Source organism: Oncorhynchus tshawytscha, linkage group LG04, assembly GCF_018296145.1.
Source record: "Oncorhynchus tshawytscha isolate Ot180627B linkage group LG04, Otsh_v2.0, whole genome shotgun sequence".
NCBI lineage: Eukaryota > Metazoa > Chordata > Actinopteri > Salmoniformes > Salmonidae > Oncorhynchus > Oncorhynchus tshawytscha.
Window position 1 is genome coordinate 44,901,651 of NC_056432.1, and position 27,002 is coordinate 44,928,652.

Below are 27,002 nucleotides of genomic sequence, written 5' to 3' on the forward strand. Positions count from 1 at the left end.
CAAGCCCACTAACGTTTCTTCTCCACGATGAGTCTGGAATTTACCTCCTCATCGTGTGTATGCGAACACATTCAAAAAACTGTTCTGATTCATCCCAGAAACCAATGAGTTGGGCCAGAGCCTGAACACAAGTGTGTAAGGCCAGAGATAGAGAAAGGAGGAGATAAGAATCCTATTGGGCAATGAATGAAGGAACATATAACGCACCACCCATCACACTGTCGACAAATCGCATTCATATTGTCATGCTGCATCATTCAATTGCTAAGCTAATCGTCGCACAATCCCTTCTCAAAGTCAGTCTATCAGTCGAGAAATCTGCCTATTTTCCTCTAAAATAACTAATGTCACCATTCCAACGCTATGTGATATTACAGAGAACAAGTTAATTACCTCACATCTCAGAAAAATATTGTAAAGTACTTGTTCACGAAATTCATTCTAATGTTGGGTTTTTGAGTTTACGCCCAATTGAGTCCCATTCACTCCTTGAAGGAGTGCTCTCCTTATCCCAGAATCGCCCAGAATGCACCACGCGGCCTATTAATGACGCATGGGCAACTTACAAAATGGCTGTTAATATGATTCCAATGGAGTTTCCCATCTCCTCCAAAGTGTCTCTGGTAACGTGCCATTTCGGGAAATTAGTCAATGGCTTGGATCCTCTGATTGGTAAGAGATGAGTCTCAGACAAATCTATGCAGTGACAGATAGAACAGGGGAATCAAATTCAATATGAGTCTTAGCAAATGGCCAATCAAAATTCTAACAGAACTCGACTGCAGTTAGTTCATGTGATCTCACTTGTAATAACAACAACAAAATATATATATTGTTCATTATGTAGCTCTTCTTTATCCCATTTAGTCCTTCTCTATGGGGCTCCCTATTGCTCAACAAGACTCCCCCATGGCTTACAATGATGTTGCACCCTATGTTGTGTTGCGCCCTATGAGTCCCCATAGCTCACAAATGTTCCAAAGCCCATTCATTCTAGTACTTTGGTTCCACCTGTCTGTAGATTGGCATGTGCAGCCAGTGTTCTCTGTGTTGTCACTTTGCAGTAGCAGAGGCCCTATACAGTACAGTAGCCTGAATTACCTCCATAGTGCTTCACAACACTTTAGCCCAACAATACACCAGTCAGAGGAGATGTACTGTATGAGTAATTATCCAAGATAATGATTTTTGGTAAATGGCCAACACATTATACATCCCCATTGTCAATAGGAGATCTTTACACGGGGAAAGTGTTGGGAGAAAAGGTGGTTAACAGCATACTAATTGGACTAATTAGGACCAGGCTTTGGCTGTTGTGTGGTAAATGGCAGAGAAAGGCCACTGGGATTTTATCTGGTCCATTAAACTGCCATAATAAGGCTGCATGGCAAATGACACCCTATTTCCTTCATAGGGCCCATAAGGCTCTGGTCAAAAGTAGTGAATAGGTTGGCATTTGGGATAAACCCTTTGTGAAAGGATGCCATAAGCTCCTCGGGAAGAATCCCTGGAAGGATTGTTTTTTAATTTGTCTTTTGAATTGGATGACTGTGGACGACGGTGGTTCTACGGCATCATCAGTAGCTAGATAGCACTTTATGTTGGCTAACTAATCTATCATTGTCCAGGTGATAGGTAACCTAAACGTTGTTTCTCCACCTTCTGGCATCTGTGAACATCCCCTCATTTCTCTCCCTTATTCTCGCTCTTCATTCTCCTCTCATAAATGGAAGAAACTTGCTCACCTTTCCCTACTCCTTCTCTCCTCTCCCCTGTTCGCTTGTCCTCTCTTTTCCTCCTCTCCTCTTCTCTTCTGCCATACTCCTTCCCTCTCCTCCTCTCCTCTACCATACTCTTTCCCTCTCCTCCTCTCCTCTACCATACTCATTCCCTCTCCTCCTCTCCTCTTCTCCTCTACCATACTCCTTCCCTCTCCTCCTCTCCTCTTCTCCTCTACCATACTCCTTCCCTCTCCTCCTCATCTGCCATACACGTCTCGTCCCTTCTACCATACTCCATCCCTCTCCTCCTCTCCTCTTCTACCATACTCCATCCCTCTCCTCCTCTCCTCTTCTACCATACTCCATCCCACTCCTCCTCTCCTCTTCTACCATACTCCATCCCTCTCCTCCTCTCCTCTTCTACCATACTCCATCCCTCTCCTCCTCTCCTCTTCTACCATACTCCATCCCACTCCTCCTCTCCTCTTCTACCATACTCCTTCCCTCTCCTCCTCTCCTCTTCTACCATACTCCTTCCCTCTCCTCCTCTCCTCTTCTACCATACTCTTCCCACTCCTCCTCTCCTCTTCTACCATACTCCATCCCACTCCTCCTCTCCTCTTCTACCATACTCTTCCCTCTCCTCTTCTACCATACTCCTCCCACTCCTCCTCTCCTCTTCTACCATACTCCATCCCACTCCTCCTCTCCTCTTCTACCATACTCCATCCCACTCCTCCTCTCCTCTTCTACCATACTCTTCCCTCTCCTCTTCTACCATACTCCTCCCACTCCTCCTCTCCTCTTCTACCATACTCCTCCCACTCCTCCTCTCCTCTTCTACCATACTCTTCCCTCTCCTCTTCTACCATACTCTTCCCACTCCTCCTCTCCTCTTCTACCATACTCCTCCCACTCCTCCTCTCCTCTTCTACCATACTCTTCCCACTCCTCCTCTCCTCTTCTACCATACTCCTCCCACTCCTCCTCTCCTCTTCTACCATACTCTTCCCTCTCCTCTTCTACCATACTCCTCCCACTCCTCCTCTCCTCTTCTACCATACTCCATCCCACTCCTCCTCTCCTCTTCTACCATACTCTTCCCTCTCCTCTTCTACCATACTCCTCCCACTCCTCCTCTCCTCTTCTACCATACTCTTCCCTCTCCTCTTCTACCATACTCCTCCCACTCCTCCTCTCCTCTTCTACCATACTCCATCCCACTCCTCCTCTCCTCTTCTACCATACTCTTCCCTCTCCTCTTCTACCATACTCCTCCCACTCCTCCTCTCCTCTTCTACCATACTCCATCCCACTCCTCCTCTCCTCTTCTACCATACTCCATCCCACTCCTCCTCTCCTCTTCTACCATACTCTTCCCTCTCCTCTTCTACCATACTCCTCCCACTCCTCCTCTCCTCTTCTACCATAATCCTTCCCTCTCCTCTTCTCCTCTTTTCTTCGCTGCTCCCTCCTTTCCCTTCCCCATTCACTCCTCCTCTCTTCCTCTCCTGTACTGTCATCTCCTCTCCATGTCTCTTCTCCCATACGCCTCTGCCCTCCTCTCCTAATCTCCTCCTCTCCTTTTTTTCTATACTCAAAGATGGCATTTGAAGCCAATTAATAGTGAGTGTAATTGAACCAGTCTTAAGGCACGGCAAGAGTGGGGACAGTCCATTTAATGATGAAAAGATGAGTGAGGACAGATACTGAATCTGAGACTTCAGGGCACGAATTGTCTCTCTCATGTAAACTTAACTCTAAGCGTTAGGACTAGATCAATACTATTAGTAAGGACAGGCCAGGATGTTGGGTTTACAGTGTGTGTGTGTGTGTGTGTGTGTGTGTGTGTGTGTGTGTGTGTGTGTGTGTGTGTGTGTGTGTGTGTGTGTGTGTCTGTGTGTGTGCGTGCGTGCATGGGTGCGTGTGTGTGTGTGGGCGCCTGAAGAGGGGCATGCTGGGTCATAGAATGTGTGGATATTGCAGCAACACAGAGGACCGACTGACGAACCCCTAGCTGGAATAATATGAGTCATTACTAAAGCAACTTGTGCGCTGAGATACAAACCAAGAGCTTTGTTGAAAGCGACAATCACCGTGCATTTGTTTTTAGCGTAATAAACCATTCTAAGCTATTCTACGTGTTCTTAATAGCTGACATTCTCATTTACTGTGTTTTACTTTTTTACTTTTTTTATTTTTTTTATTTCACCTTTATTTAACCAGGTAGGTTAGTTGAGAACAAGTTCTCATTTGCAACTGCGACCTGGCCAAGATAAAACATAGCAGTGTGAACAGACAACACAGAGTTACACATGGAGTAAACAATTAACAAGTCAATAACACAGTAGAAAAAAAGGGAGCCTACATACATTGTGTGCAAAAGGCATGAGGAGGTAGGCGAATAATTACAATTTTTGCAGATTAACACTGCAGTGATAAATGATCAGATGGTCATGTACAGGTAGAGATATTGGTGTGCAAAAGAGCAGAAAAGTAAATAAATAAAAACAGTATGGGGATGAGGTAGGTAAAAATGGGTGGGCTATTTACCGATAGACTATGTACAGCTGCAGCGATCGGTTAGCTGCTCAGATAGCAGATGTTTGAAGTTGGTGAGGGAGAGAAAAGTCTCCAACTTCAGCGATTTTTGCAATTCGTTCCAGTCACAGGCAGCAGAGAACTGGAACGAAAGGCAGCCAAATTAGGTGTTGGCTTTAGGGATGATCAGTGAGATACACCTGCTGGAGCGCGTGCTACGGGTGGGTGTTGCCATCGTGACCAGTGAACTGAGATAAGGCGGAGCTTTACCTAGCATGGACTTGTAGATGACCAGGAGCCAGTGGGTCTGGCGACGAATATGTAGCGAGGGCCAGCCGACTAGAGCATACAGGTCGCAGTGGTGGGTGGTATAAGGTGCTTTAGTGACAAAACGGTTGGCACTGTGATAAACTGCATCCAGTTTGCTGAGTAGAGTGTTGGAAGCAATTTTGTAGATGACATCGCCGAAGTCGAGGATCGGTAGGATAGTCAGTTTTACTAGAGTAAGTTTGGCGGCGTGAGTGAAGGAGGCTTTGTTGCGGAATAGAAAGCCGACTCTAGATTTGATTTTCGATTGGAGATGTTTGATATGAGTCTGGAAGGAGAGTTTACATATGTCCACATATGTCCACATATTCAAGGTCGGAACCATCCAGGGTGGTGATGCTAGTCAGGCGTGCGGGTGCAGGCAGCGAACGGTTGAAAAGCATGCATTTGGTTTTACTAGCGTTTAAGAGCAGTTGGAGGCCACGGAAGGAGTGTTGTATGGCATTGAAGCTCGTTTGGAGGTTAGATAGCACAGTGTCCAAGGACGGGCCGGAAGTATATAGAATGGTGTCGTCTGCGTAGAGGTGGATCAGGGAATCGCCCGCAGCAAGAGCAACATCATTGATATATACAGAGAAAAGAGTCGGCCCGAGAATTGAACCCTGTGGCACCCCCATAGAGACTGCCAGAGGTCCGGACAGCATGCCCTCCGATTTGACACACTGAACTCTGTCTGCAAAGTAGTTGGTGAACCAGGCAAGGCAGTCATCAGAAAAACCGAGGCTACTGAGTCTGCCGATAAGAATATGGTGATTGACAGAGTCGAAAGCCTTGGCAAGGTCGATGAAGACGGCTGCACAGTACTGTCTTTTATCGATGGCGGTTATGATATCGTTTAGTACCTTGAGCGTGGCTGAGGTGCACCCGTGACCGGCTCGGAAACCAGATTGCACAGCGGAGAAGGTACGGTGGGATTCGAGATGGTCAGTGACCTGTTTGTTGACTTGGCTTTCGAAGACCTTAGATAGGCAGGGCAGGATGGATATAGGTCTGTAACAGAGGGGGATGACTGCGGCAGCTTTCCAATCCTTGGGGATCTCAGACGATATGAAAGAGAGGTTGAACAGGCTGGTAATAGGGGTTGCGACAATGGCGGCGGATAGTTTCAGAAATAGAGGGTCCAGATTGTCAAGCCCAGCTGATTTGTACGGTCCAGGTTTTGCAGCTTTTTCAGAACATCTGCTATCTGTATTTGGGTAAAGGAGAACCTGGAGAGGCTTGGGCGAGTAGCTGCGGGGGGGGCGGAGCTGTTGGCCAAGGTGGGAGTAGCCAGGCGGAAGGCATGGCCAGCCGTTGAGAAATGCTTGTTGAAGTTTTCGATAATCATGGATTTATCGGTGGTGACCGTGTTACCTAGCCTCAGTGCAGTGGGCAGCTGGGAGGAGGTGCTCTTGTTCTCCATGGACTTAACTCACTTTTTACTATGCATTTATGTGTTACGCTTCTCTATTTGACCCTTTAAAACCTTTTTATGTATGCAACTGTGACAGACATCCCTGTACTTCCTTAACCATACGTCTTCCCCACTAACAAGCTCACACAGAGACTGAAACGCGAAACCTCTGTCTTCGCAAACACACCCCACTGGGCACAAAATGGTGGAATCAACGTTGGTTCAATGTAATTTGTCAATGTATTGTGAACGTGGAATCTACGTGGAAAATACATAGGATTTTTTTTTAAGTCATCAACGTAAACTGCTGTTTCGAGGGTGAAATTTCAACCACAGGATTGTCATCATGGTAATCAAATGTTATATATATATTGAATTTGAATTTGTACCTTTAAAACAATGTCAGATGTTTTTATACACACTATCAGAAGAAGAAGAAGTCTGGGCAGCATCTCCTACTGGAGGACTGATCTATCAACTGCTACCCTTTAGACTCCCATCCAAGGTTTTAACCAAGCCCAACCCTACTTAGCTTTGATATTTGTCGCTAACTATTAGCAATGTGCTATTGTGAGCATGATTGTTGAGAAATCTCCCCTTAGAAACTAAATAGATTCACTTTTGCTATCGAAGTCAAGGGAGCAAGAAAAATGTTACCATACTTTATCACACATCAATGATGATATTTAGGCCTACAGTTGAAGTCGGAAGTTTACATACACCTTAGCCAAATACATTTAAACTCAGTTTTTCACAATTCCTGACATTTAATCATAGTAAAAATTCTCTGTCAGTTAGGATCACCGCTTTATTGTATGTGAAATATCAGAAAAATAGTAGAGAAAATGACTTATTTCAGCTTTTATTTCTTTCATCACATTCCCAGTGGGTCAGAAGTTTACATACACTCAATTAGTATTTAAATTGTTTAACTTGGGTCAAAGGTTTCGAGTAGCCTTCCACAAGCTTCCCACAATAAATTGGGTGAATCTTGTCCCATTCCTCCTGACAGAGCTGGTGTAACGGAGTCAGGTTTGTTGGCATCCTTGCTTGTACACGCTTTTTCAGTTCCACCCACACATTTTCTATAGGATGGAGATCAGGGCTTTGTGATGGCCACTCAAATACCTTGACTTTGTTGTCTTTAAGCCATTTTGCCACAACTTTGGAAGTATGCTTGGGGTCATTGTCCATTTGGAAGACCCATTTGCCACCAAGCTTTAACTTCCTGACTGATGTCTTGAGATGTTGCTTCAATATATCCACACATTTTTCCTGCCTCATGATGTCATCTATTTTGTGAAGTGCACCAGTCCCTCCTGCAGCAAAGCACACCCACAACATGATGCTGCCACCCCTGTGCTTCACGGTTGGGATGGTGTTCTTCAGCTTGCAAGCCTCCCCCTTTTTCCTCCAAACATAACCTTGGTCATTATGGCCAAACAGTTCTATATTTGTTTCATCAGACCAGATGAAAGTACGATCTTTGTTCCCATGTGCAGTTGCAAACCGTAGTCTGGCTTTTTTATGGCGGTTTTGGAGCAGTGGCTTCTTCCTTGCTGAGCGGCCTTTCAGGTTCTGTCGATATAGGACTCGTTTTACTGTGGATAGAGATACTTTTGTACCGGTTTCCTCCAGCATCTTCACAAGGTCCTTTTCTGTTGTTCTGAGATTGATTTGCACTTCTCGCACCAAAGTACGTTCATCTCTAGGAGACAGAACGCGTCTCCTTCCTGAGCAGTATGATGGCTGCGTGGTCCCATGGTGTTTATACTTGCGTACTATTGTTTGTACAGATGAACGTGGTACCTTCAAGCGTTTGGAAATTGCTCCCAAGGATGAACCAGACTTGTGGAGGTCTACAATTTTTTTTCTGAAAACTTGGCTGATTTCTTTTGATTTTCCCATGATGTCAAGCAGAGGCACTGAGTTTGAAGGGAGGCCTTGAAATACATCCACAGGTACACCTCCAATTGACTCTAATGATGTCAATTAGCCTATCAGAAGCTTCTAACACCATGACATAATTTTCAGGAATTTTCCAAGCTGTTTAAAGGCACAGTCAACTTACTGTATGTAAACTTCTGACCCACTGGAATTTGTGATAAAGTGAATTATAAGTGAAATAATCTGTCTGTAAACAATTGTTGGAAACATTACTTGTGTCATGCACAAAGTAAATGTCCTAACCGACTTGCCAAAACTATAGTTTGTTAGCAAGAAATTTGTGGAGTGGTTGAAAAACGAGTTTTAATGACTCCAACCTAAGTGTATGTAAACTTCCGACTTCAACTGTATATGGAATTTGCTAAGTCATCAACAGCAATTGTTGGAATTAAACCAAGAATTAAACTAAAAATAGACAACACAATATGCCTAGGGTTTCAAGCTCTGGTTGATTTAAAATGTAATGATATTTAGGGATGTTGAATTATATTTGATTGTCAAAGCAAACAAATATCAACATATGAAGAAGATGAAGAAAAGTTTATTTCAAGTTTGATTTGATTTAGTCATATTCTATAACTTAGATTTCTGGTTGAGATGGAGACTTGAATCGAACCTATCAATTATTAATTTGTAGACAAACTGGAATTAAATCCAGACTCAGTCAGTGGCACAGATGGAACTATCCAAGCAGAAGATACATGTAAATGTTGATATGTGGTTGCACTGTCAACCAAACACAATTCAATATTACCTTTGATTAAAGCAGATAGCCTTAACTTTAGGCTATCTTACAAACGAATGTAACATTCAACCTTAAAATGAATAACACATCCACGGCCACATTTTGATGTTACAAAAACGACATTTCTTCTTATCTAATCATATAAAGCGCAGGTCGGCAGAGATCGTCGCAATTCCTGTAATAATCTGCACAGAATCTCTTATGGCATTAATCAATCAATCAATTAAATGTATTTATAAAGCCCTTCTTACATCAGCTGGTGTAACAAAGTGCTGTACAGAAACCCAGCCTAAACCCCCAAACAACAAGCAATGCAGGTGTAGAAGCACGGTTTCTAGGAAAAGCTCCCTAGAAGGGCCAGAACCTAGGAAGAAACCTAGAGAGGAACCAGGCTATGAGGGGTGGCCAGTCCTCTTCTGGTTGTGCCGGGTGGAGATTATAACAGAATATGGCCAAGGTGTTCAAATGTTCATAGATGACCAGCAGGGTCAAATAATAATAATCACAGTGGTTGTCGAGGGTGCAACAGGTCAGCGTCTCAGGAGTAAATGTCAGTTGGCTTTTCGTAGCCGATCATTCAGAGTATCTCAGAGTATCTCTAATATCTAAACATTTGAACTGTGCTGTGCTTTTAAAATGGTTGAAAGCGCAGTAATAGATATTTTGGTGACAACTAAACCAAAAATCTGACATTTGTTTTTGCTTTTAGATCAACACATTGGATATTCATCTAACTTTTAGCTGTCTTTGTCAGTGGGTGAATATAGGTTGTAACCTCATCGATCAACGTCTCAACTAAATATTACCCGATTAGCCACACTGAAATGACGTAATGTGCCCAGTGGGGGCGTTATACCATCCCTTTTGAAAACATCTTAACTAGCTACGCCACCAAAAAGCTAGCAATTCAGCTGCGCGGGTGGAGATTTTTTCAAGCTGAAGAGTCTGAGTGAGGTTACAAATCCTGTACACCACAAAGTCTTCAATAGTCACTGTCTGCTGCTGCTGGCCAACAAAGTCTGCGATGGCCTTAAGAGTCCTTACAAAATAATGTGACAATTATTACTTTTTCATGTGATTCGAGGCAAGAGAATATTCTGCGTATTCATGGTCTGCGTAGGAGTTACAAAGACAGGCTTCCATAGAGGACGATGACGAATCCTCCCAACGGACCCCGTTCCTCTCAGATCATTTCAACAAAAAAATGTAATATTTAAAAGTGGTGGCTGAGCGTGATGGTGTAGTGGTGGTTATATTCTTTCCCTTTAGGTTTAAAGAAAGGGCTGGGAGATAGAATAGGCCTTTCTTTCCCCTTCGCTCTGAGTATGAGTGGCCATTATAGCAGCAGCGCAGTGTGTGGTGTTGCTATTACATTCACACCTCTCCCCAGCCATCCGTTTGAAAAGAGCCCATTAATGTGTGTGGGTGTGCCCGTACAATTGTGTGTGTGTGTGTGTGTGTGTGTGTGTGCCCGTACAATTGTGTCTGTGTGTGTCCGGCGCCTTTTGCTGCCTTTGTGAACCAGGAGGACTGGAGAACAAGCACAGCAGTAGTAGCAGCATTTACTAATGGAACTGTCTGTATAACACAGAGCTACAGTCTTAGTTATCCATGTTGTGCATTGCTATCTAATGTATAGCTGGGGTGAGTTGGGCTGGGTTGGATCTATTTCATGTATACACCTAGCCTATGAGTGATAATCTTTCAGGCTTAACGCACAAACACACAGAGAGAGAGAGAGAGAGAGAGAGAGAGAGAGAGAGAGAGAGAGACAGACACACAAAACATACACACAGAAGAAGGACAAACACAAGGACACACACACCCAGCTGGACCCTGTATGGGCGTCCTACCGCCTTGCCGGCTCCTGTGGAGGAAGTCAGAACTCAGTCACCAATCAGCTACCGGCTACAATCTAATTATGCCTCAGGAACAGACACACAGACCAGGCCAGACCAGTGTGTGTGTGTGTGTGTGTGTGTGTGTGTGTGTGTGTGTGTGTGTGTGTGTGTGTGTGTGTGTGTGTGTCCAGCCACTATCTCACCCCAGCCCAGAGCCTATTCAACACCCACAGGTTACAATGAACCTGCCTACTGCCTTACGTAGGGTGCCATCTTTCGGTTTGGACGTTAAACGGATGCCCTGACTCTTTGTGGTCATTAAACATCCCATGGCACCCTACGCAGGGCAGTAGGCAGGTTCATTGTAACCTGTGGGTGTTGAATAGGCTCTGGGCTGCGGTGAGAGAGTGGCTGGATATACACACACATACACACACACACACACAAAAGTAGGGGTGTTAATCCCGGTGACCTGGCCCCATTCCATCATGGCCACCTAATCTTACCCTCAATCCTAATTGGCATATATCACTCCTTACCGCTCCACCATGCTAGCTCAGTGTTCTGGAACAAAAAATGGTTGCCGTGCAATACCCAAGTGGGTGGCACACATTAATGGTGGATGACGTGTGTTTCCCCCTTCCCCCTTATGTAAAGCACTTGGTGTACCTCAGTTGGTAAAAAGGTGCTACATAAATCCAATTCATTATTATTATTATTATTATTGGAGTTAGCTGTGTGTAGAATCAAAGGAGGGAAGGGAAGTGAGCCGATGATGAGCATTTGGGCAGACGGGGCGCTGTGTTATCTGACAACAGTTTGGTACGTGAACAGGTTTTCCTGAAGCAAGATCTGCAGCCCTTTTTCATTTGGAGAAAAGAAAACTGTGTGTTATGGCTTTAATGAGGAGAACACTGGGGTGACAATGCAACGCTTCTCAACTTGGCTTGACAACATGTCCTAAAGTATTCCCAGTGAAACATATGAGAGACACATCTGATGGGCATTAATTCAAACATTTAGGTGTGTGTGTGTGTGTATGTATGTGTGTGTAGGAGGAACACACACGCATATAACATGACAGGTTATCAAACCTAGTGATAGTGCTGGTTTCCTGATGGTCTAGTGCCCCCTTCTGTTCAGCCCGCAACACTACAACACTATGCTGCTCAGTTCAGAAAATAAACATGTGGTCTGTGCTGCCCTCTATTGGACAACGTAGCATTGGACTAAATGCCCTGTGTGCTCAGAGCGTGCATCACATTAGTCTACAGCAGTGGTTTCCAACCTTTCTCAGTTACAGTACCAACAACAAAATGTTGCTCTGCCCTGAGTACCGCTGAAGTACCCCCCCATGTGCATTACCCCCATCGTGTGCATTACCCCCCTCGTGTGCATTACCCCCCTCGTGTGCATTACCCCCTCGTGTGCATTACCCCCTCGTGTGCATTACCCCCTCGTGTGCATTTTACCAGTAGGCCTATGGTCTCATGAATCTTCTCAAGTACCCCTTGTGGATAGGCCAAGTACCCCCAGGGTCCTAGTAACCCTGGTTGGGAACCACTGATCTACAGCAGCCTCCTCTCCTCGTATCCACCCTTCATCTATGCTAATCTGAAAACACTGGACAGGTGAAAGCAAAATGTTTCACCTGTCTGATTATTTTACAACAGTGGAGATTAAGAAAAGGAGGCTAGGAGAGCCTTTTAACAATTGAGATACACCCATGGAGAGGAATGAGGAGACAAGACTACTATGAGAATATCACTCAGTCACAGATAAGGGGTTGACTAGCTCTAGTTGTTACAGTATATGAGGGCAGAGAGACTAATGCTGAATTAATACAATAATGGCAAGAGTTATTAATGACTCAATATCGATCCTTTATCCCCTAGATATTTTCTAGATATTTCCCTTTCTGTTCCATTCTGGGCTTTTGCCAAATCAAGCCTTGTATTATTTTAACCTTGCAGGATTTTGCCCTAGTCCAGCACTAACACAACACAATAAACTAGCGGAATCAACAGATTTTCTTTTACTGTTTCCACACTGAATGCACATTTCTGAGATTGCAGCCTACTGAATTCATAATATGTTGCAAAATCTGGTCAACAGGGGGCGACATTCACCATATTATGAAAACTCCTCATGAACTGTACGTATAGATAGCCTAGTACTACCATCCTGATCGCACGAGCTACATAAATATGTTTTGCGTGTAGCTTGTAGCGAAACATACGTAAGCTCACGAGATCAGGAATGGCAGTATGAGGCTACTGTATAGTACACTAACTGAAAGCTCCCCAAGAACTGGCTTTGGGCCTTGCTGAGGCAATAACAACCTGAAGAAGAGTCACGGTTACATTCCAGAGTGCCCTCCCTCTCTCTGTCCCTTCCTCAGCGATTGCATGTGTTAGGGCCCTACCTGACTTGTCCCCACTGTCTGCCTTTCATCCCTCTCGCCTTTCCTCCCTCCCTCCCTGCCTCCCTCTCTCTGTCCCTTCCTCAGCGATTGCATGTGTTAGGGCCCTACCTGACTTGTCCCCACTGTCTGCCTTTCATCCCTCTCGCCTTTCCTCCCTCCCTCCCTCTTCCTCCCTTCCTCCCTCCCTCCCTCCCTTTGTGTGTATAGGGTTCCTACCGGACTGGTGGGCCTTCCTGAGGCAGGACAGAGAGGCGTTGAGCCGGGCACACTCCTCGTCGTTGGCTCCAAACTTCTCCATGGCCTCACACACCTGCTCATCACTCATCTTCAGCAGCCCCTCCAGAGTCACGTCGCCCGGATCCATCTCCTACAGAACACACACAAGTATGTTACTCCATTGTCATTGACAATTCCATTAAGGAGCTGGCAAAAAAGCAGAAACAGACTGGCACCCAGGGTAACACTCAAGTACTATAAGTCAAATTCCAGTTATTGCAGGCAATAGCGACTGCAGGTTATAATTTCTCCCACACAGGGAGTCAGCATACCTGGTTTCCCAGGTCTAAATCAGACACTGATTTAGAGGGGAAAAAACGAAAACCAGCAGACTACTAACACTGGGCCTGTATTTACAAAGAGTATCAAGAGAATGCTGACATAAGACCAGGCTTGCCTTTTACATGCTCATCATTATATGGACTTGGAAATCCTTGATCCTACATCAGCACTCCTACCATAAGACACTTCGTAAATATAGGCCCTGGTCTAGACCCACTGACACTGAGTGGCTCCATTCCTATTGTAACAGTGTTGCTTCCGTCCCTCTCCTTGCCCCAACAAATCTTTCTCCTTTGTCAAATAAAGTCTTGATTATAATATTGCTGAAATCCCAATTTGAATCTTTTGATCAAGTGGTTATAGCCCGCTGTTATACCTGACATATTTGTGTAAAATTCCTGACATTACCATGTTGCACCCCATCATTTATTAAAAACCATTTGAATGCATCAGTTAGATTTTTCCCATATAGAAGTGTTCTGAATAGATATGTTGCATTTATGACAACAACCTTGTTGGTGGCAGCCGACCTGAATGTATGGCCTATAGCAGTTATTTATTTAGATCCACTCAATCCTCATGAAGAGAAGTGAAAGCCGTCTGAGCCTTATTCTAGTCCTCTGTTTTATTCAATGTTAAGAAAAGTCACCCATGAAAAAGTTAATGTTTCAGCCTCTGTCTTGCATAGAGCACTATCTAGCCATTTCACATCGGCTACACTACCAGGGTAACACCCCTGGCCCAGACCCATATAGTGTCTTTCAACCTACTGCCAGAGGGATTTCAATACTAAAAACATAACTATTTTCTTGTTTTCCCTTACTCTTACTGGCACAAGTTTTGCAGACCATCGGCTATTAGAAAGATGGTATTCCTTGCATTGATAGTGATACGTAGATGTAAATCAATGTACCTCAGTGACCTCCTTCCTCAGGTTGACGATGCGGAACCAGTGTCCCAGTCTGGGGAAGTCCTGTAGCTCAGTGCTGTCCTCCTGTGAGGCCACTCTCACCTTACAGGACAGCTGGCGACTGAAGTACTTCACCAGCTTTCCCTGCAGGGGGGGACAGAGGGACATGTGTGAGTTAGAGATGGAGGAGCACAACCAAAAGTTTTGGATGCATTGAATCATAGTCCATTAGAGCAGTACTTTTCAAATCGTTTTTTGGAATTTTTTTCAAATGTATTAAAAACTAAAAAATGAAATTGTACATTTACATAAGTATTGTGTTAATGACTGTACATTTGTTTATGTGTAACTCTGTGTTGTTGTTTTTGTCGCACTGCTTTGCTTTTATCTTGGCAGTTGTAAATGAGAACTTGTTCTCAACTGACCAACCTGGTTAAATAAAGGTGAAATATAAGATAAAATAAAAAAGTATTCAGACCCTTTACTCAGTACTTTGTTAAAGCACATTTGGCAGCGATTACAGCCTTGAGTCTTCTTGGGTAAGACGCTACCAGTTTGGCACACCTGTACTTGGGGAGTTTCCTCATTCTTCTCTGCAGATCCTCTCATGCTCTGTCAGCTATTTTCAGGTCTCTCCAGAGATGTTTGATCGGGTTCAAGAAAAACATCCCCACAGCATGATGCTGCCATCAACATGCTTCAGTGTAGGGATGGTGCCAAGTTTCCTCCGGATGTGACGCTTGGCATTCAGGCCAAAGAGTTCAATCTTGGTTTCATCAGACCACAGAATCTTGTTTCTCATGGTCTGAGAGTCCTTTACGTGTCTTTTGGCAAACTCCAAGTGGGCTGTCATGTGCCTTTTACTGAGGAGTGGCTTCCGTCTGGCCACTCTACCATAAAGGCCTGATTGATGGGGTTCTGCAGAAATGATTGTCCCTCTGGAAGGTTCTCCCATCTCCACAGAGGAACTCTGGAGCTCTGTTAGAGTGACCATCGGGTTCTTGGTCACCTTCCTGACCAAGGGCATTCCCCCCTGATTTCTCAGTTTGGCCAGGCGGCCAGCTCTAGGAAGAGTCTTGCTGGTTCCAAACTTCTTCCATCTAAGAATGATGGAGGCCACTGTGTTCTTGAGGACCTTCAATGCTGCAGAAATGTTTAGGTACCCTTCGCCAGATCTGTACCTCGACACAATCCTGTCTCGGAGCTCTACGGACATTTCCTTCGACCTCATAGCTTGGTTTTTGCTGTGACATGCACTGCCAACTGTGGGTCCTTATATAGACAGGTGTGTGACTTTCCAAATCATGTCCAATTAATTTAATTTACCACAGGTGGACTCCAATCAAGTTGTAGAAACATCTCAAGGATGATCAATGGAAACAGTGTGCACCTGAGCTTAATTTCGAGTCTCATACCAAAGGGTCTGAATACTTATTTTAACAAGGTATTTCTGTTTATTATTTCTAATACATTTGCAAACATTTATAAAAACCTGTTTTGGCTTTGTCATTACAGGGTATTGCATGTGGATTTGATGAGGAAATGTTTTTATTTAATCAATTTTAGACTATGATGTAACAAAATGTGGGAAAGGGGAAGGGGTCTGAATACTTTCCGAATGCCCTGTATAGTGTAGTTTGGATTAACTACCAACTACCAAAACTGCACTCTCAAAAAGTGAGATCCATATTTTCCATACTCTGCCCATGTTCATTTCTGTTTATTATTTCTAATACATTTGCAAACATTTATAAAAACCTGTTTTGGCTTTGTCATTACAGGGTATTGCATGTGGATTTGATGAGGAAATGTTTTTATTTAATCAATTTTAGACTATGATGTAACAAAATGTGGGAAAGGGGAAGGGGTCTGAATACTTTCCGAATGCCCTGTATAGTGTAGTTTGGATTAACTACCAACTACCAAAACTGCACTCTCAAAAAGTGAGATCCATATTTTCCATACTCTGCCCATGTTCATTAAGCACACGTGTTAAAGGTTCAGTGCAGTAAAAATGCATTTTTCTGTGTTTGATATAATATTGGACAACAGCTGATGAAACTAACACTGTAAAAGTGTGAAAAAAATGTGATCATTGTTATTTCCTGGTAGTTGCTGGTTGCAAAATACAATCTACACAGGACCTTCTAATCCCTACTACTGCAAATAATGGTTATAATAATATTTGCATATCAGTTCTGTGAACAGGATATACGGCAGGAAGTTAGATATATAAAATAATGACCGTGACTTCTGGTGTATTTGCAGAACCACATTAAAGGTCTCTACCCACTTGCAGGGTTGGTCCTGGTCGGTCCCTGAATAGGAGACCAGGTGCTGCTAGAAGTGGTGTTGGAGGGCCAATAGGAGGCACTCTTTCCTCTGGTCCAAAAAATAATATCCCAATGCCCCAGGGCAGTGATTGGGGACATTTCCCTGTGTAGGCTGCTGTCTTTCCAATGGGAACGGGTGACCTGACTCTCTGTGGTCACTAAACATCCTATGGCACTCATCATAAGAGTAGGCGTGTTAACCCAGGCATCCTGGCTAACTTCCCAATCTGACCATCAAGGCCACCGAATCATCCCCAGCTTCCAATTGGCTCATTCCTCCCCTGTAACTATTCCCCAGGTCGTTGCTGTAAATGAGAATGTGTTCTCAGTCAATTTACCTGTTCAAAATGTATAAACTTTAAACCAAAACAGAATTTCTCTAGGCCTTTATGAAACTATCATTTATTTGTTCAAAGCAATTTGAGATAATTCACTCTCAATTAAATGTCCTTTACTGGCTGTGCCAATATATCAATAGAACAACAACAAATTCCTGGACAAACTGAACGACGGTACATCTCTCCACTTTACCCTGCCCATGGCATGTATTGACATTGATAAACACACTGAGTACCATCTATTTCCTTTTTTTTAACCATTAGAAAACAAAGTCTGAATCGTAAATAATGAAATGTCCCTTTGGTGAAGCTATGGTGGCGCGTCCCAAATGGCACCCTATTTCCTATACAGTGCACTACAAAATACACTACAAAAATTAACTGCAACAACTAGCCACTAGCACTACAATTACTGAAACAGGTCTAAGCTATTGTACAATACAAAAGTAAAGTAAAGTAAACATTTGACATGGATACTCACCAACAAAAACATAAACAATCAAGCAATATTCCATTCCATGACATTTCTCATGGGAGGAAGGAGGACTGCTATCTCTAACTCATTACACACAGCAATTGAATTATCTAAGTCTAAAACACTAAACCTCCACAATGTGAATCTTTTATATGTCAGTAGGTCTCTAAGGAGCTTGGCAGATTCATAGACACTTGTTCCTGTGTTCGCATTGCCATGAGAATACGTTATTGGTTCGACAGTTTCTACCCACATCTTTAGTTGTACCAAATGTTTTAAGGCTCTTGTTCATGGGCCTGGATAGTGGTGTATGAATCGTCCTCTGTCCAATTGTAATTTTTTAGGACTAGGTCAAAAGCTTGTTTTCAATAGGAGAAGACTCCATTATTCAAGGGGTGAATGGCAAAAGTGGGTTAGTAGCAGTCAATACCACCAGAGAAACAGAAGTAAACACTGGTTTGTGTGGAGGTTGTCTTTTCACACTAATCCTAGGTCCCCGTGAGTGTGTTTGAGCTCATAACTAGGGTGAGGAGTTTTCAAGAAAGCGTGCAGTAAAGATCATCATCGACCACGCCCACCCCGGACATCCCCTATTCCAAAAACTCCCCTCTGACAAATGGTTCAGGTCAATCATGACCAAAATCACCCGCCACCTGAACAGTTTCTTCCCCTGTGCTGTGGCCCTCACCAACCGGCCATCGGGCTCATAGGGATAAAGAGACGTTGCACTCTGTGCCAACCACTGCACCTTGCCATCGTTGACCTGCAAAACGAATAACTTCACTATACTGCATTTGCACTATGTATACCTCGGCACAACACTGGTTATGCACTGGATATATACACGTCATGGCAGCACCCCTCCCTCTGCATATATAAATATATCCCCACTGCAAATTGTATATCCTCACTGTAAATCAGCCTGTACTCTGTTTGTGTTTATTTTGTATTTTCTGTTTGTTGAATTTGTGTAAATTCCTCTGTCTGTGTTTTGTCTGTACAGTTGTCTATTGCTAGCAGCACCAATTCACTGAGTCAAATTCCAGGTATATGTAAATGTACTTGGCAAATAAAAGTGAATCTGATTCTGAGAACCTAATCAAAATCTTATATGATGAAAAAGGCATCTGAGATACCGTATAGTCAAACCTATCCCACGTGCATCTTACTTTACAACAGAGATACTGGGAAACATACTCTGACACACATCAGGCCTATTTCTGGACTAAAAAGCAAGCTCAAAGGAGAATCACCAGTCAAAGTGCTATTTAGTCCAGGGCTATAGGCTTAATCTGCCAGGGAAACCACCCCACAGTACATTAGACGAGCCATCCAAACATTCAGAAACCTCCTGTACAATGATAACGTTGGTTTAACAATGGTTAAATTGTCCTTCAAATTAGCATTGCACAAAAGGTCAAGACAGCTCTTTTGTGCACAAGTAAAAAATCTAAGTGAACCCAAAGCTCCTCAAATCTGTGATGTAAGAACAAGTTCAAAGTACTGAACAGTGCAAGTGGACATTTTACAAATTAAGTAATATCCCAAAATTGCAATGGTTAGATGCTTTCATATTCGAAATAGTAGTTTCTATAATAATGCATATATCAGGGTTAACACAGGACTTTGTCCGAAATTCAACAAAGAAGCAACAAGTGCAGCAAAGATCGATGGAGTGCAACTGGTGCATGATTCTGCTATAAATGCATAAATCACCTGCCAATGAGTCTACACACTTGACCCGACTTGGAGGAGACAAGGTAAAGGGGCAATCTGCAGGTCAAACAATAACAAAGCATACTGTACCGCCACCACTTTTTGCCACTGTTATGGTAAAAAGCTGAGGGATGGGGCTGGAGAAATGTAACCAATGTCATAGACAAAGCCATAGATGCAAGGACTCCATGATACCATGATATGTATTTCAACTATGTTTTTACGCTAGGCCTACAATGTTTGTTTACATTACATTGTTTACAAACAATGGAGTAAAACAAGTTTATATTTAGGGCTTGAAGGGGTACAACAGCTATATTATTAAAAAATTATGGGTATACAGTGCCTTCGGAAAGCATTCAGATCCCTTGACTTTTCCCACATTTGGCTACGTTACAGCCTTATTCTAAAATTGATTAAATAAATGTTTTTGCTCAGCAATCTACACACAATACACCATAATGACAAAGCAAAAACAGTTTTTGTTTATGTTTGCAGATGTATTAAAAATAAAAGACAGAAAATACCTTATTTACATAAGTATTCAGACCCTTTGCTATGAGACTTGAAATTGAGCTCAGGTGCATCCTGTTTCGATTGATCATCCTTGAGATGTTTCTACAACTTGATTGGAGTCCACCTGTGGTAAATTCAATTGATTGGACATGATTTGGAAAGGCACAAATCTCTCTATATAAGGTCCCACAATTGACAGTGCATGTCAGAGCAAAAACCAAGCTATGAGGTCGAAGGAATTGCCTGTAGAGCTCCGAGATAGGATTGTGTCTAGGCACAGATCTGGAGAAGGGTCACAAAACATTTCTACAGCATTGAAGGTCCTCAAGAACACAGTGGCCTCCATCATTCTTAGATGGAAGAAATTTGGAACCACCAAGACTCTTCCTAGAGCTGGCCGCGCGGCCATAAAGGAGAAATCGGGGGGAATGCCCTTGGTCGGTGAGGTGACCAAGAACCCGATGGTGACAGGGCTCCAGAGTTCCTCTGTGGAGATGGGAGAACCTTCCAGAAGAACAACCATACCCTACCAATCAGGCATTTATAGTAGAGTGGCCAGACGGAAGCCACTCCTCAGTAAAAGGCACATGACATCCCACTTGGAGTTTGCTAAAAGGCACCTAAAGACTCTCTGACTATGAGAAACAAGATTCTCTGGTCTGTTGAAACCAAAATTGAACTCTTTGCCCTGAATGCCAAGCATCACGTCTGGAGAAAACCTGGCACTAATCCTATGGTGAAGCACGGTGATGAAAGCGTCATGCTGTAGCAATGTTTTTCAGTGGCAGGGACTGGGAGACTAGTCGAGCAAAGCACACAGCCAAAACAACGCAGGAGTGGCTTCGGGACAAGTCTCTGAATGTCCTTGAGTGGCCCGGCCAGAGCCCGGACTTGAACCTAATCTAGCATCTCTGGAGAGACCTGAAAATAGCTGTGCAGCAATGCTCCCCATCCAACCTGACAGAGTTTAAGAGGATCTGCAGAGAAGAATTGGAGAAACTCTCCAAATACAAAAATGTCTAAAAACCTGTTTTTGCTATGTCATTATGGGGTATTATGTGTAGATTGATAAGGGTAAAAAACTATTTAATCCATTTTAGAATAAGGCTGTAGCGTAATAAAATGTGGAAAAAGTAAAGGGGTCTGAATACTTTCCGAAGGCACCGTATGTCATTAATTGAAAAGTCCAAAAATGGATGTACCAATTGCAGATTGTCCTTTTAATGTATACAATCTAAAGCTTTTGTACAACACAATCAATCAACCAATCAAAAAAATAATAAGTCAATGAAATGTATTCATAAAGTTCTTACATCAACAGCCTGCGAGACAGGCAACTGCTTTTGACCACTTGTGAATACATTATTACATCATGCTAATGAAATGCTATTAGAACTAATCAGGAAGAAGAGCAACTTTATGTAAATCATCTACTGTGCCCTCTGCCTCAGAAGGCCCAAACAATGTGCATGCAAACACCTGCACATACACTACAGCTAAATGGGCCTTAAGAGGCCCATTGTCAATGGTAGAAATTATTTTTTTTGTTTTTAATGCGACCATGATTTTCCTGACTGAAGATACCTGCATGACACAGCACAGTTTCGCTGAGTCAAACTATTAGCCCTACATTTCAAAGTGGTGTTTTTGGTTGGTAGCTAGGGAGTGAGGAACTTCACACTGTGAACTTCTGTTAGATCAAATAATTGTTGCAGCTAGACATATCATGGCATCTATTCAGCATGTTCTATTCACACTAACATGTAGGCTAATGAGTTAATTTGTGGCCATACTGAAGGCCTAGTTATAGGGCCTTACTGTATGTTTTCAATATCTACTCCACACTGAAATTCAATTCAACTCCAGCCTCTAGGCCTACTTACAGTATCCCTAAAAATATATTGTAAAATGGTGTGCCTATATACATATGAAGTCCATATGAGTGACAGATGTGGATTTGTTTTCCTTGTATCAGTGGGGAAAGGGAAACTACATGATTAAGTTAATAAACAAACAGTATATGCATACTATTCCTTCATCTGTGGTCACATAAACGTCATTATACATTTATTGCAGGCCAATGCCATCTCATCATGTTTAGGATAATGAAGTTTCCCTATTTTACTCACACACATCAAGTCCCATGACATTGGGCCTCGGGTTTATATAGTTCCATTTGAAATCACCGCCTGGAACACACCAGGGAATGTCTACGTAGTCTAAACCACATTGGGGCCTAAGTGCATCTGAAATGTATACAGGGTATGCCTATTTTATTAATTTGACAAACAAATATATCTATGTTTTGATAATAAAAAACACAACATTGGATTTTGATAAAATCCTGGCCATTGCATAACGCAATTTACGGAATACCCTGTGGGCCAATTAAATCAGATGACAATTTGAAGCAATTTCACTAATACACACTTGCATAACAGTCGTGGCAATATAGCATGGCGGATAATAGAGGCGCGAGCTGATGATAATGGCAATGATGACGATAATAATATATATCATACACAAATCATGTTTAGGCCTCAAAGTTCTCATGGAGAATTCGGGTGGAGAAGAGTGCACCGTGCTAAAGCTGAACATTCCACCTTCTTTCCACCACCTGCAGAATGCGCAAGCCCACAACAGCTCGCTCACTGCAGCTACAGCTTCTTGATTTATTACACTGCATAAAACACATTTAGGCTGTAGGCATATAACATATAAATAACACAGTATTCCAATTGTATAGTAGTCAGCCGTTTCAACGAAATTGAATAATGTACATTGATGTTGATTGACAGACGTGACAGCCAACCCCACATTGATTTAGATCAAAATGCATAGCTTGGTTAGCCTCAATGTAGCCGTAGCCTATTCATTCTACAGAATGGGTGCTTTTGCTTACCTCCAGCGTTCGTATTTCTTTTTGTGTCAAGTCGTTGGATGTGGCACATTTGGTCCTCAAACCCTCCAAGCTGGAAATGCTTATGTCTATCATATTTTGAACCAACTCGCACTGCTGCAAAGCTTTTTGCAAACTCAAATGCTGCTCGTCGCTTTTTGTCATATTCTCCTCGTCCATAGTTTGCGAGCAGTGGTCGTTTTTATGTGTAGTTCAACAAAAAATACTCTACTCGGGGACAAAAAGGTGGAAATAGCTCCATGTAATAAAGTACCCTGCAAAACGCCAGCCAGCGTGGTGTTATAATCTATTATATACACTGGTTTAGCAACGAGATGTGATCTATGTGAAAGTCGACTTCATTGCAATAGTCCTTGTATTCCAGGTGGTGGTTCATCAAGGTGTTTCTGATTGAGCCTGGTACTGATGCTGAGGGCTATATCGTCAAACACATTATGCAGATAGCCTAGGCTATACCTCCTCAACAGAAATACAAGTCAGAACACAACCGATCAAGCCTTATCTAATAAATCCAGTCAGCGTTCTGTTTGTTCATTTCAAATAAAAATCATAACTGATCAATAACACTAAAGCAGCTTCTTATAATCATTTTAAACGTGATGCTGTGTGGATTGGGTACAGGTTCTACCGTCACACATGCCAGCAGCTGCATCCCGGTTCGCTCCCACCACCACACCGACATGTTTCACGTCAATCAAATCCACAGCAACAGCATTGCCCATGGAAGCTGCGGGAGAAGGGGGGGCACAGTTTGGGGCACCATCAACGAGTGATGCTGCATGTAGGAGGAGTTATCGCGAGATTATATCCGTGCAGTGAGCGTGAACTCAGTTTTAACTTCATACCAGTAGGTAGTTTCCATCATCAGCTCCACATTATAATTGGAATGTATTGTCATTTTTCACCAAACCAAATTGGGATACATTTTTTTATCTAGGCTTTTCTACATCTGCCCTTTTAAGGCTACTTGTATCTTGGTCAATCCACACACACACACACAGATGTGGTAGTAAAAAATAACTGATCACTGCTTGCAGTGAAAAAGTTTATACTTTCAATACATTTTTTAACAAAAGGTGAGCAAGCTGTTGTGCAAAAAAAGTACTTGTGTTTACCCTCCACTGCACACACACAATAACCATACATTTTGTTACAATTGTATACTCCAAATTAACTGCAAATTATTGCCTGTATGTCCAAATTAAATCACAGAACGCTGAGTGAGCCTGAGTAGGCCAGGCCAACATCTCTCACTGAATTATACTTTATGACAGCTCTTTCTCTTCTGTGGGTGGGGGGAAATAAACAGGTGGGCGATATAGAGCGTTACGAGTGTCATCTTGAACGAGGCAGGTAGTGGGGAACCAGTGATTATGACATTTCCTCCATCACCTGCAGAGGCAGACAGCATTGTGTCTCACTGCTGGACTGAACAGGCATGGTGCTGTGTGTTGTGCTGCCTGCTGGAAATCCCTCATCACACAAGTAAAAAGTGATACTTGGCTTCCAAGGCTACACTACATTGCCCAGTTTCTAGTGAATTCTAGAATGAGGTCTGTGTTGCGCCTAATGTAGAGTATGTGATCAGAAATACAGCTAATCAAGCACAAACAGGCAATCAAAAGAGTTTATTGTAGGCTGTCTGAGCCTCCAACAAGACTCTTTGGGTTAATGATTTTTGGCACCCTATTTTGTCTCTTGAATTAAGTACTTTGATTCAACTGCCAGATTAAAAGACAAATGTCAATCACTTTTTGATAAGAGCGCATCTAAGTGCTACTAGGCTACATTTGCATGCATGCAGTGAGTCAAATGTATTCCCAAATGATTAGCATACCTGTCTGTACAATCCAACTAACAGTATACATTGTGGACCACAATATCTCATACAATTAGTTTTTAAACTTGAGACCTCACCAACACACTTTGTTTGCATTCATGGTCACGATAAACCCAATTTTGCCTTTGGTAACTAGGGGAAACTGGCAGGGGGGCCACAACTAAATTTAAGTCAATCGTGGGGTTACCTCTCCCACCAATGCACTCTACAATGGAATGATTAACTTCATTTTAAAAGCCTTTGGCGTTTCGGTAGAAAACGAGACACGCTTAAACAAAGTGAGTAGCTTCTGGCGTGTTTTTGCGATTCACCGTTTAACTGAAAATGATCCTAGCACAGCTGAAAGTGATGACCACTTCCGCTTTACTTCCGGATTGAGGCTCGTATTGTTTGAGAATGGGCGTCAATACTATGTAAAATTTATGAACACCGCGTGGTCATTTAGCTCAAATATGACCATGTCAGAATTTGCCCCATGTACTACTTTCGAGTAGTCCTTTTCGTCGTTAAAGGACCCGTCCCTTTAATGTGGTAGATCTGTAGTGAATAAAATGCACAAAAACCGTAATACATCACATCAACGCTGTTTCGTTATTTTGAAATGGCAGAATGGCTTCACTAATGACTGGTGAGATATTTTGTTTCAACAAATCGTTTTAATAGGCGCAATGAAGACAATTGACAAAAAATAATCTTAAATGTTGATGATACAGACCAGAAATACAAAATCGCCCCCAAGGTGGAATGTTATTGGGCAAGACCATGAACATGGTTTGTAAATCAATGGCCGACACACGTGGCTAAATGTAAAGATGCTCGAGCTAGATACTTAAACACAGAATAGGACTAAGATTACAACAAAAGTCTTTCGGTCAACACGGACATTTCTTGAAGAGTCAGCCAAATGATCTTGAATCGGAGTGTTACTCGTTTACAGCATAGCTAGCTGTCGTAACTGTCCCTGTAGGAGCCTCAAGAGGTACCCGTAGCCTCCCTAGGCCCTAATTATTGTCCCTGTAGCCACCGCCGGAGGAGTATCCACCGCCTCGGCCTCCACCACCGCCGCCGCTCCTGTATCCGCCACCACCTCCGTAACCCCGGTCTTCGCCACCATAGCTACGGCCACCGCCGCCACCATATCCACCGCCGCCACCACCATATCCACCACCGCCTCGGGAACCTCTGAATCCACCGCCTCCTCCACCGCCGCCACGACCGCCACCCTGGCCTGCCTCATTCACACGGATGGTTCTGCCGTCAAGAGACTGACCGTTCATTCCCTCCATTGCGTCCTTAGCATCCTCGGCATTGTCGTACTTCACAAAGCCGAATCCACGAGGCCTTCCTGTTTCTCTGTCCATGATGACATCACATTTTGCGATGTTTCCGTACTTGGAGAAAGCTTCCGCAAGAGATTGCTCTGTGGTGTCGAAGCTCAGGCCACCGACGAAAAGTTTTCCTTCGTCGGACATGTTTCTTTGTCTTTTACGAACAGAACGAGAAAAGCTGCTGCTTGGAGAGGTACGTCGTCGGAAAAGAAATGGAGGCTTGCCGCGAAATATTATAAAGATTAATTTGACTCCGCCCACATTAAATAAACGGATACGATTGGTTGCAAACATGCCGTAAAACCTAGTTTAGTGACGTAAAACACATTTTGTTGAAGTGGAGCGCGCCAATAAAATTTTGCCGATTAGTGAAGCACTCTTTTCTTGCTAACTAAAATCAACGATGCAAATGGCAACGACTAGCAAGATACCGTTGCAGTCAAGAAATTTGCCGTGGTAAGTTGAATCAGCTAGCTAGTTTACGTGTTGCCAGCAAGGTAGTTTACGTTACGTTTAGCAGGATTTAGCTAGGGTTGTCACTAGTTAACACAGCCACAAACTGATAATTCTGGCTAAACCCCGCCCATTTCTACAAGTTATCTCCTTAAAATGATTTTAGACCTAACCACACTGCTAATCTTATTGTAAGATGTCAATGAATATGACGTTACTTTTCGTCCCGCTGACTTATTGTCCGACACCTACCAGCTCTACCAAGAACTGGTCCCTAGCCCGACCGCGGTCCCGCAATGTTATGTTAAATGTATGTGACGCAGTCCCGGTCCCAGCAATTTTTCAACCCCTAGTCAAGATCAAAATGCTCAAAAGAGATTCTCACGTAGCCAAATGTATTAGGTTATCGGTATTATTGGGCTTTATCAGCCAATAAGGGTAGAGGTAGTTTGAAAGAGAGTAGAGTTGGGGCGAAATATAGGAGAGCAAACACTTGACTTAAGCTACATTTTACATAACATTTAGAAGCGGAACAATTTGCAAACTGAGTAAAATATATGTGTTATTAATATTTAATTCCTGTCAATGTTTTATATAATGTTTTTCTGAATCAAAACGGGCTTTAGGTGGGCGTGGCAAAGGGCGCAGTCGCCATATGACCTACAGATGCACATG

General features: G+C 43.1%; 2 protein-coding genes across 2 annotated transcripts in view; both read right to left on the reverse strand.

The window, feature by feature from the left end:
- The window catches only part of LOC112249536 (kinase suppressor of Ras 2-like), a 73,566-nt gene extending 50,188 nt beyond the window's left edge, over positions 1 to 23,378 (reverse strand). The window contains exons 1-3 of the mRNA XM_024419342.2: positions 22,689 to 23,378; positions 14,412 to 14,552; positions 13,157 to 13,307 (exon numbers count right to left, since the gene is read on the reverse strand). Of these exons, the coding sequence (XP_024275110.2) occupies positions 13,157 to 13,307; positions 14,412 to 14,552; positions 22,689 to 22,865 (469 nt within the window). The 5' untranslated portion in view covers positions 22,866 to 23,378. The remainder of the gene's footprint in view (positions 1 to 13,156; positions 13,308 to 14,411; positions 14,553 to 22,688) is intronic.
- Positions 23,379 to 25,182: 1,804 nt separating this feature from the next.
- Positions 25,183 to 26,100, reverse strand: LOC112248863 (glycine-rich RNA-binding protein 1). The gene has a single exon (XM_024418225.2). It carries the CDS (start codon positions 26,016 to 26,018, stop codon positions 25,548 to 25,550), a length of 471 nt encoding a protein of 156 aa, XP_024273993.1. The 5' UTR covers positions 26,019 to 26,100; the 3' UTR covers positions 25,183 to 25,547.
- Positions 26,101 to 27,002: the final 902 nt, after the last annotated feature.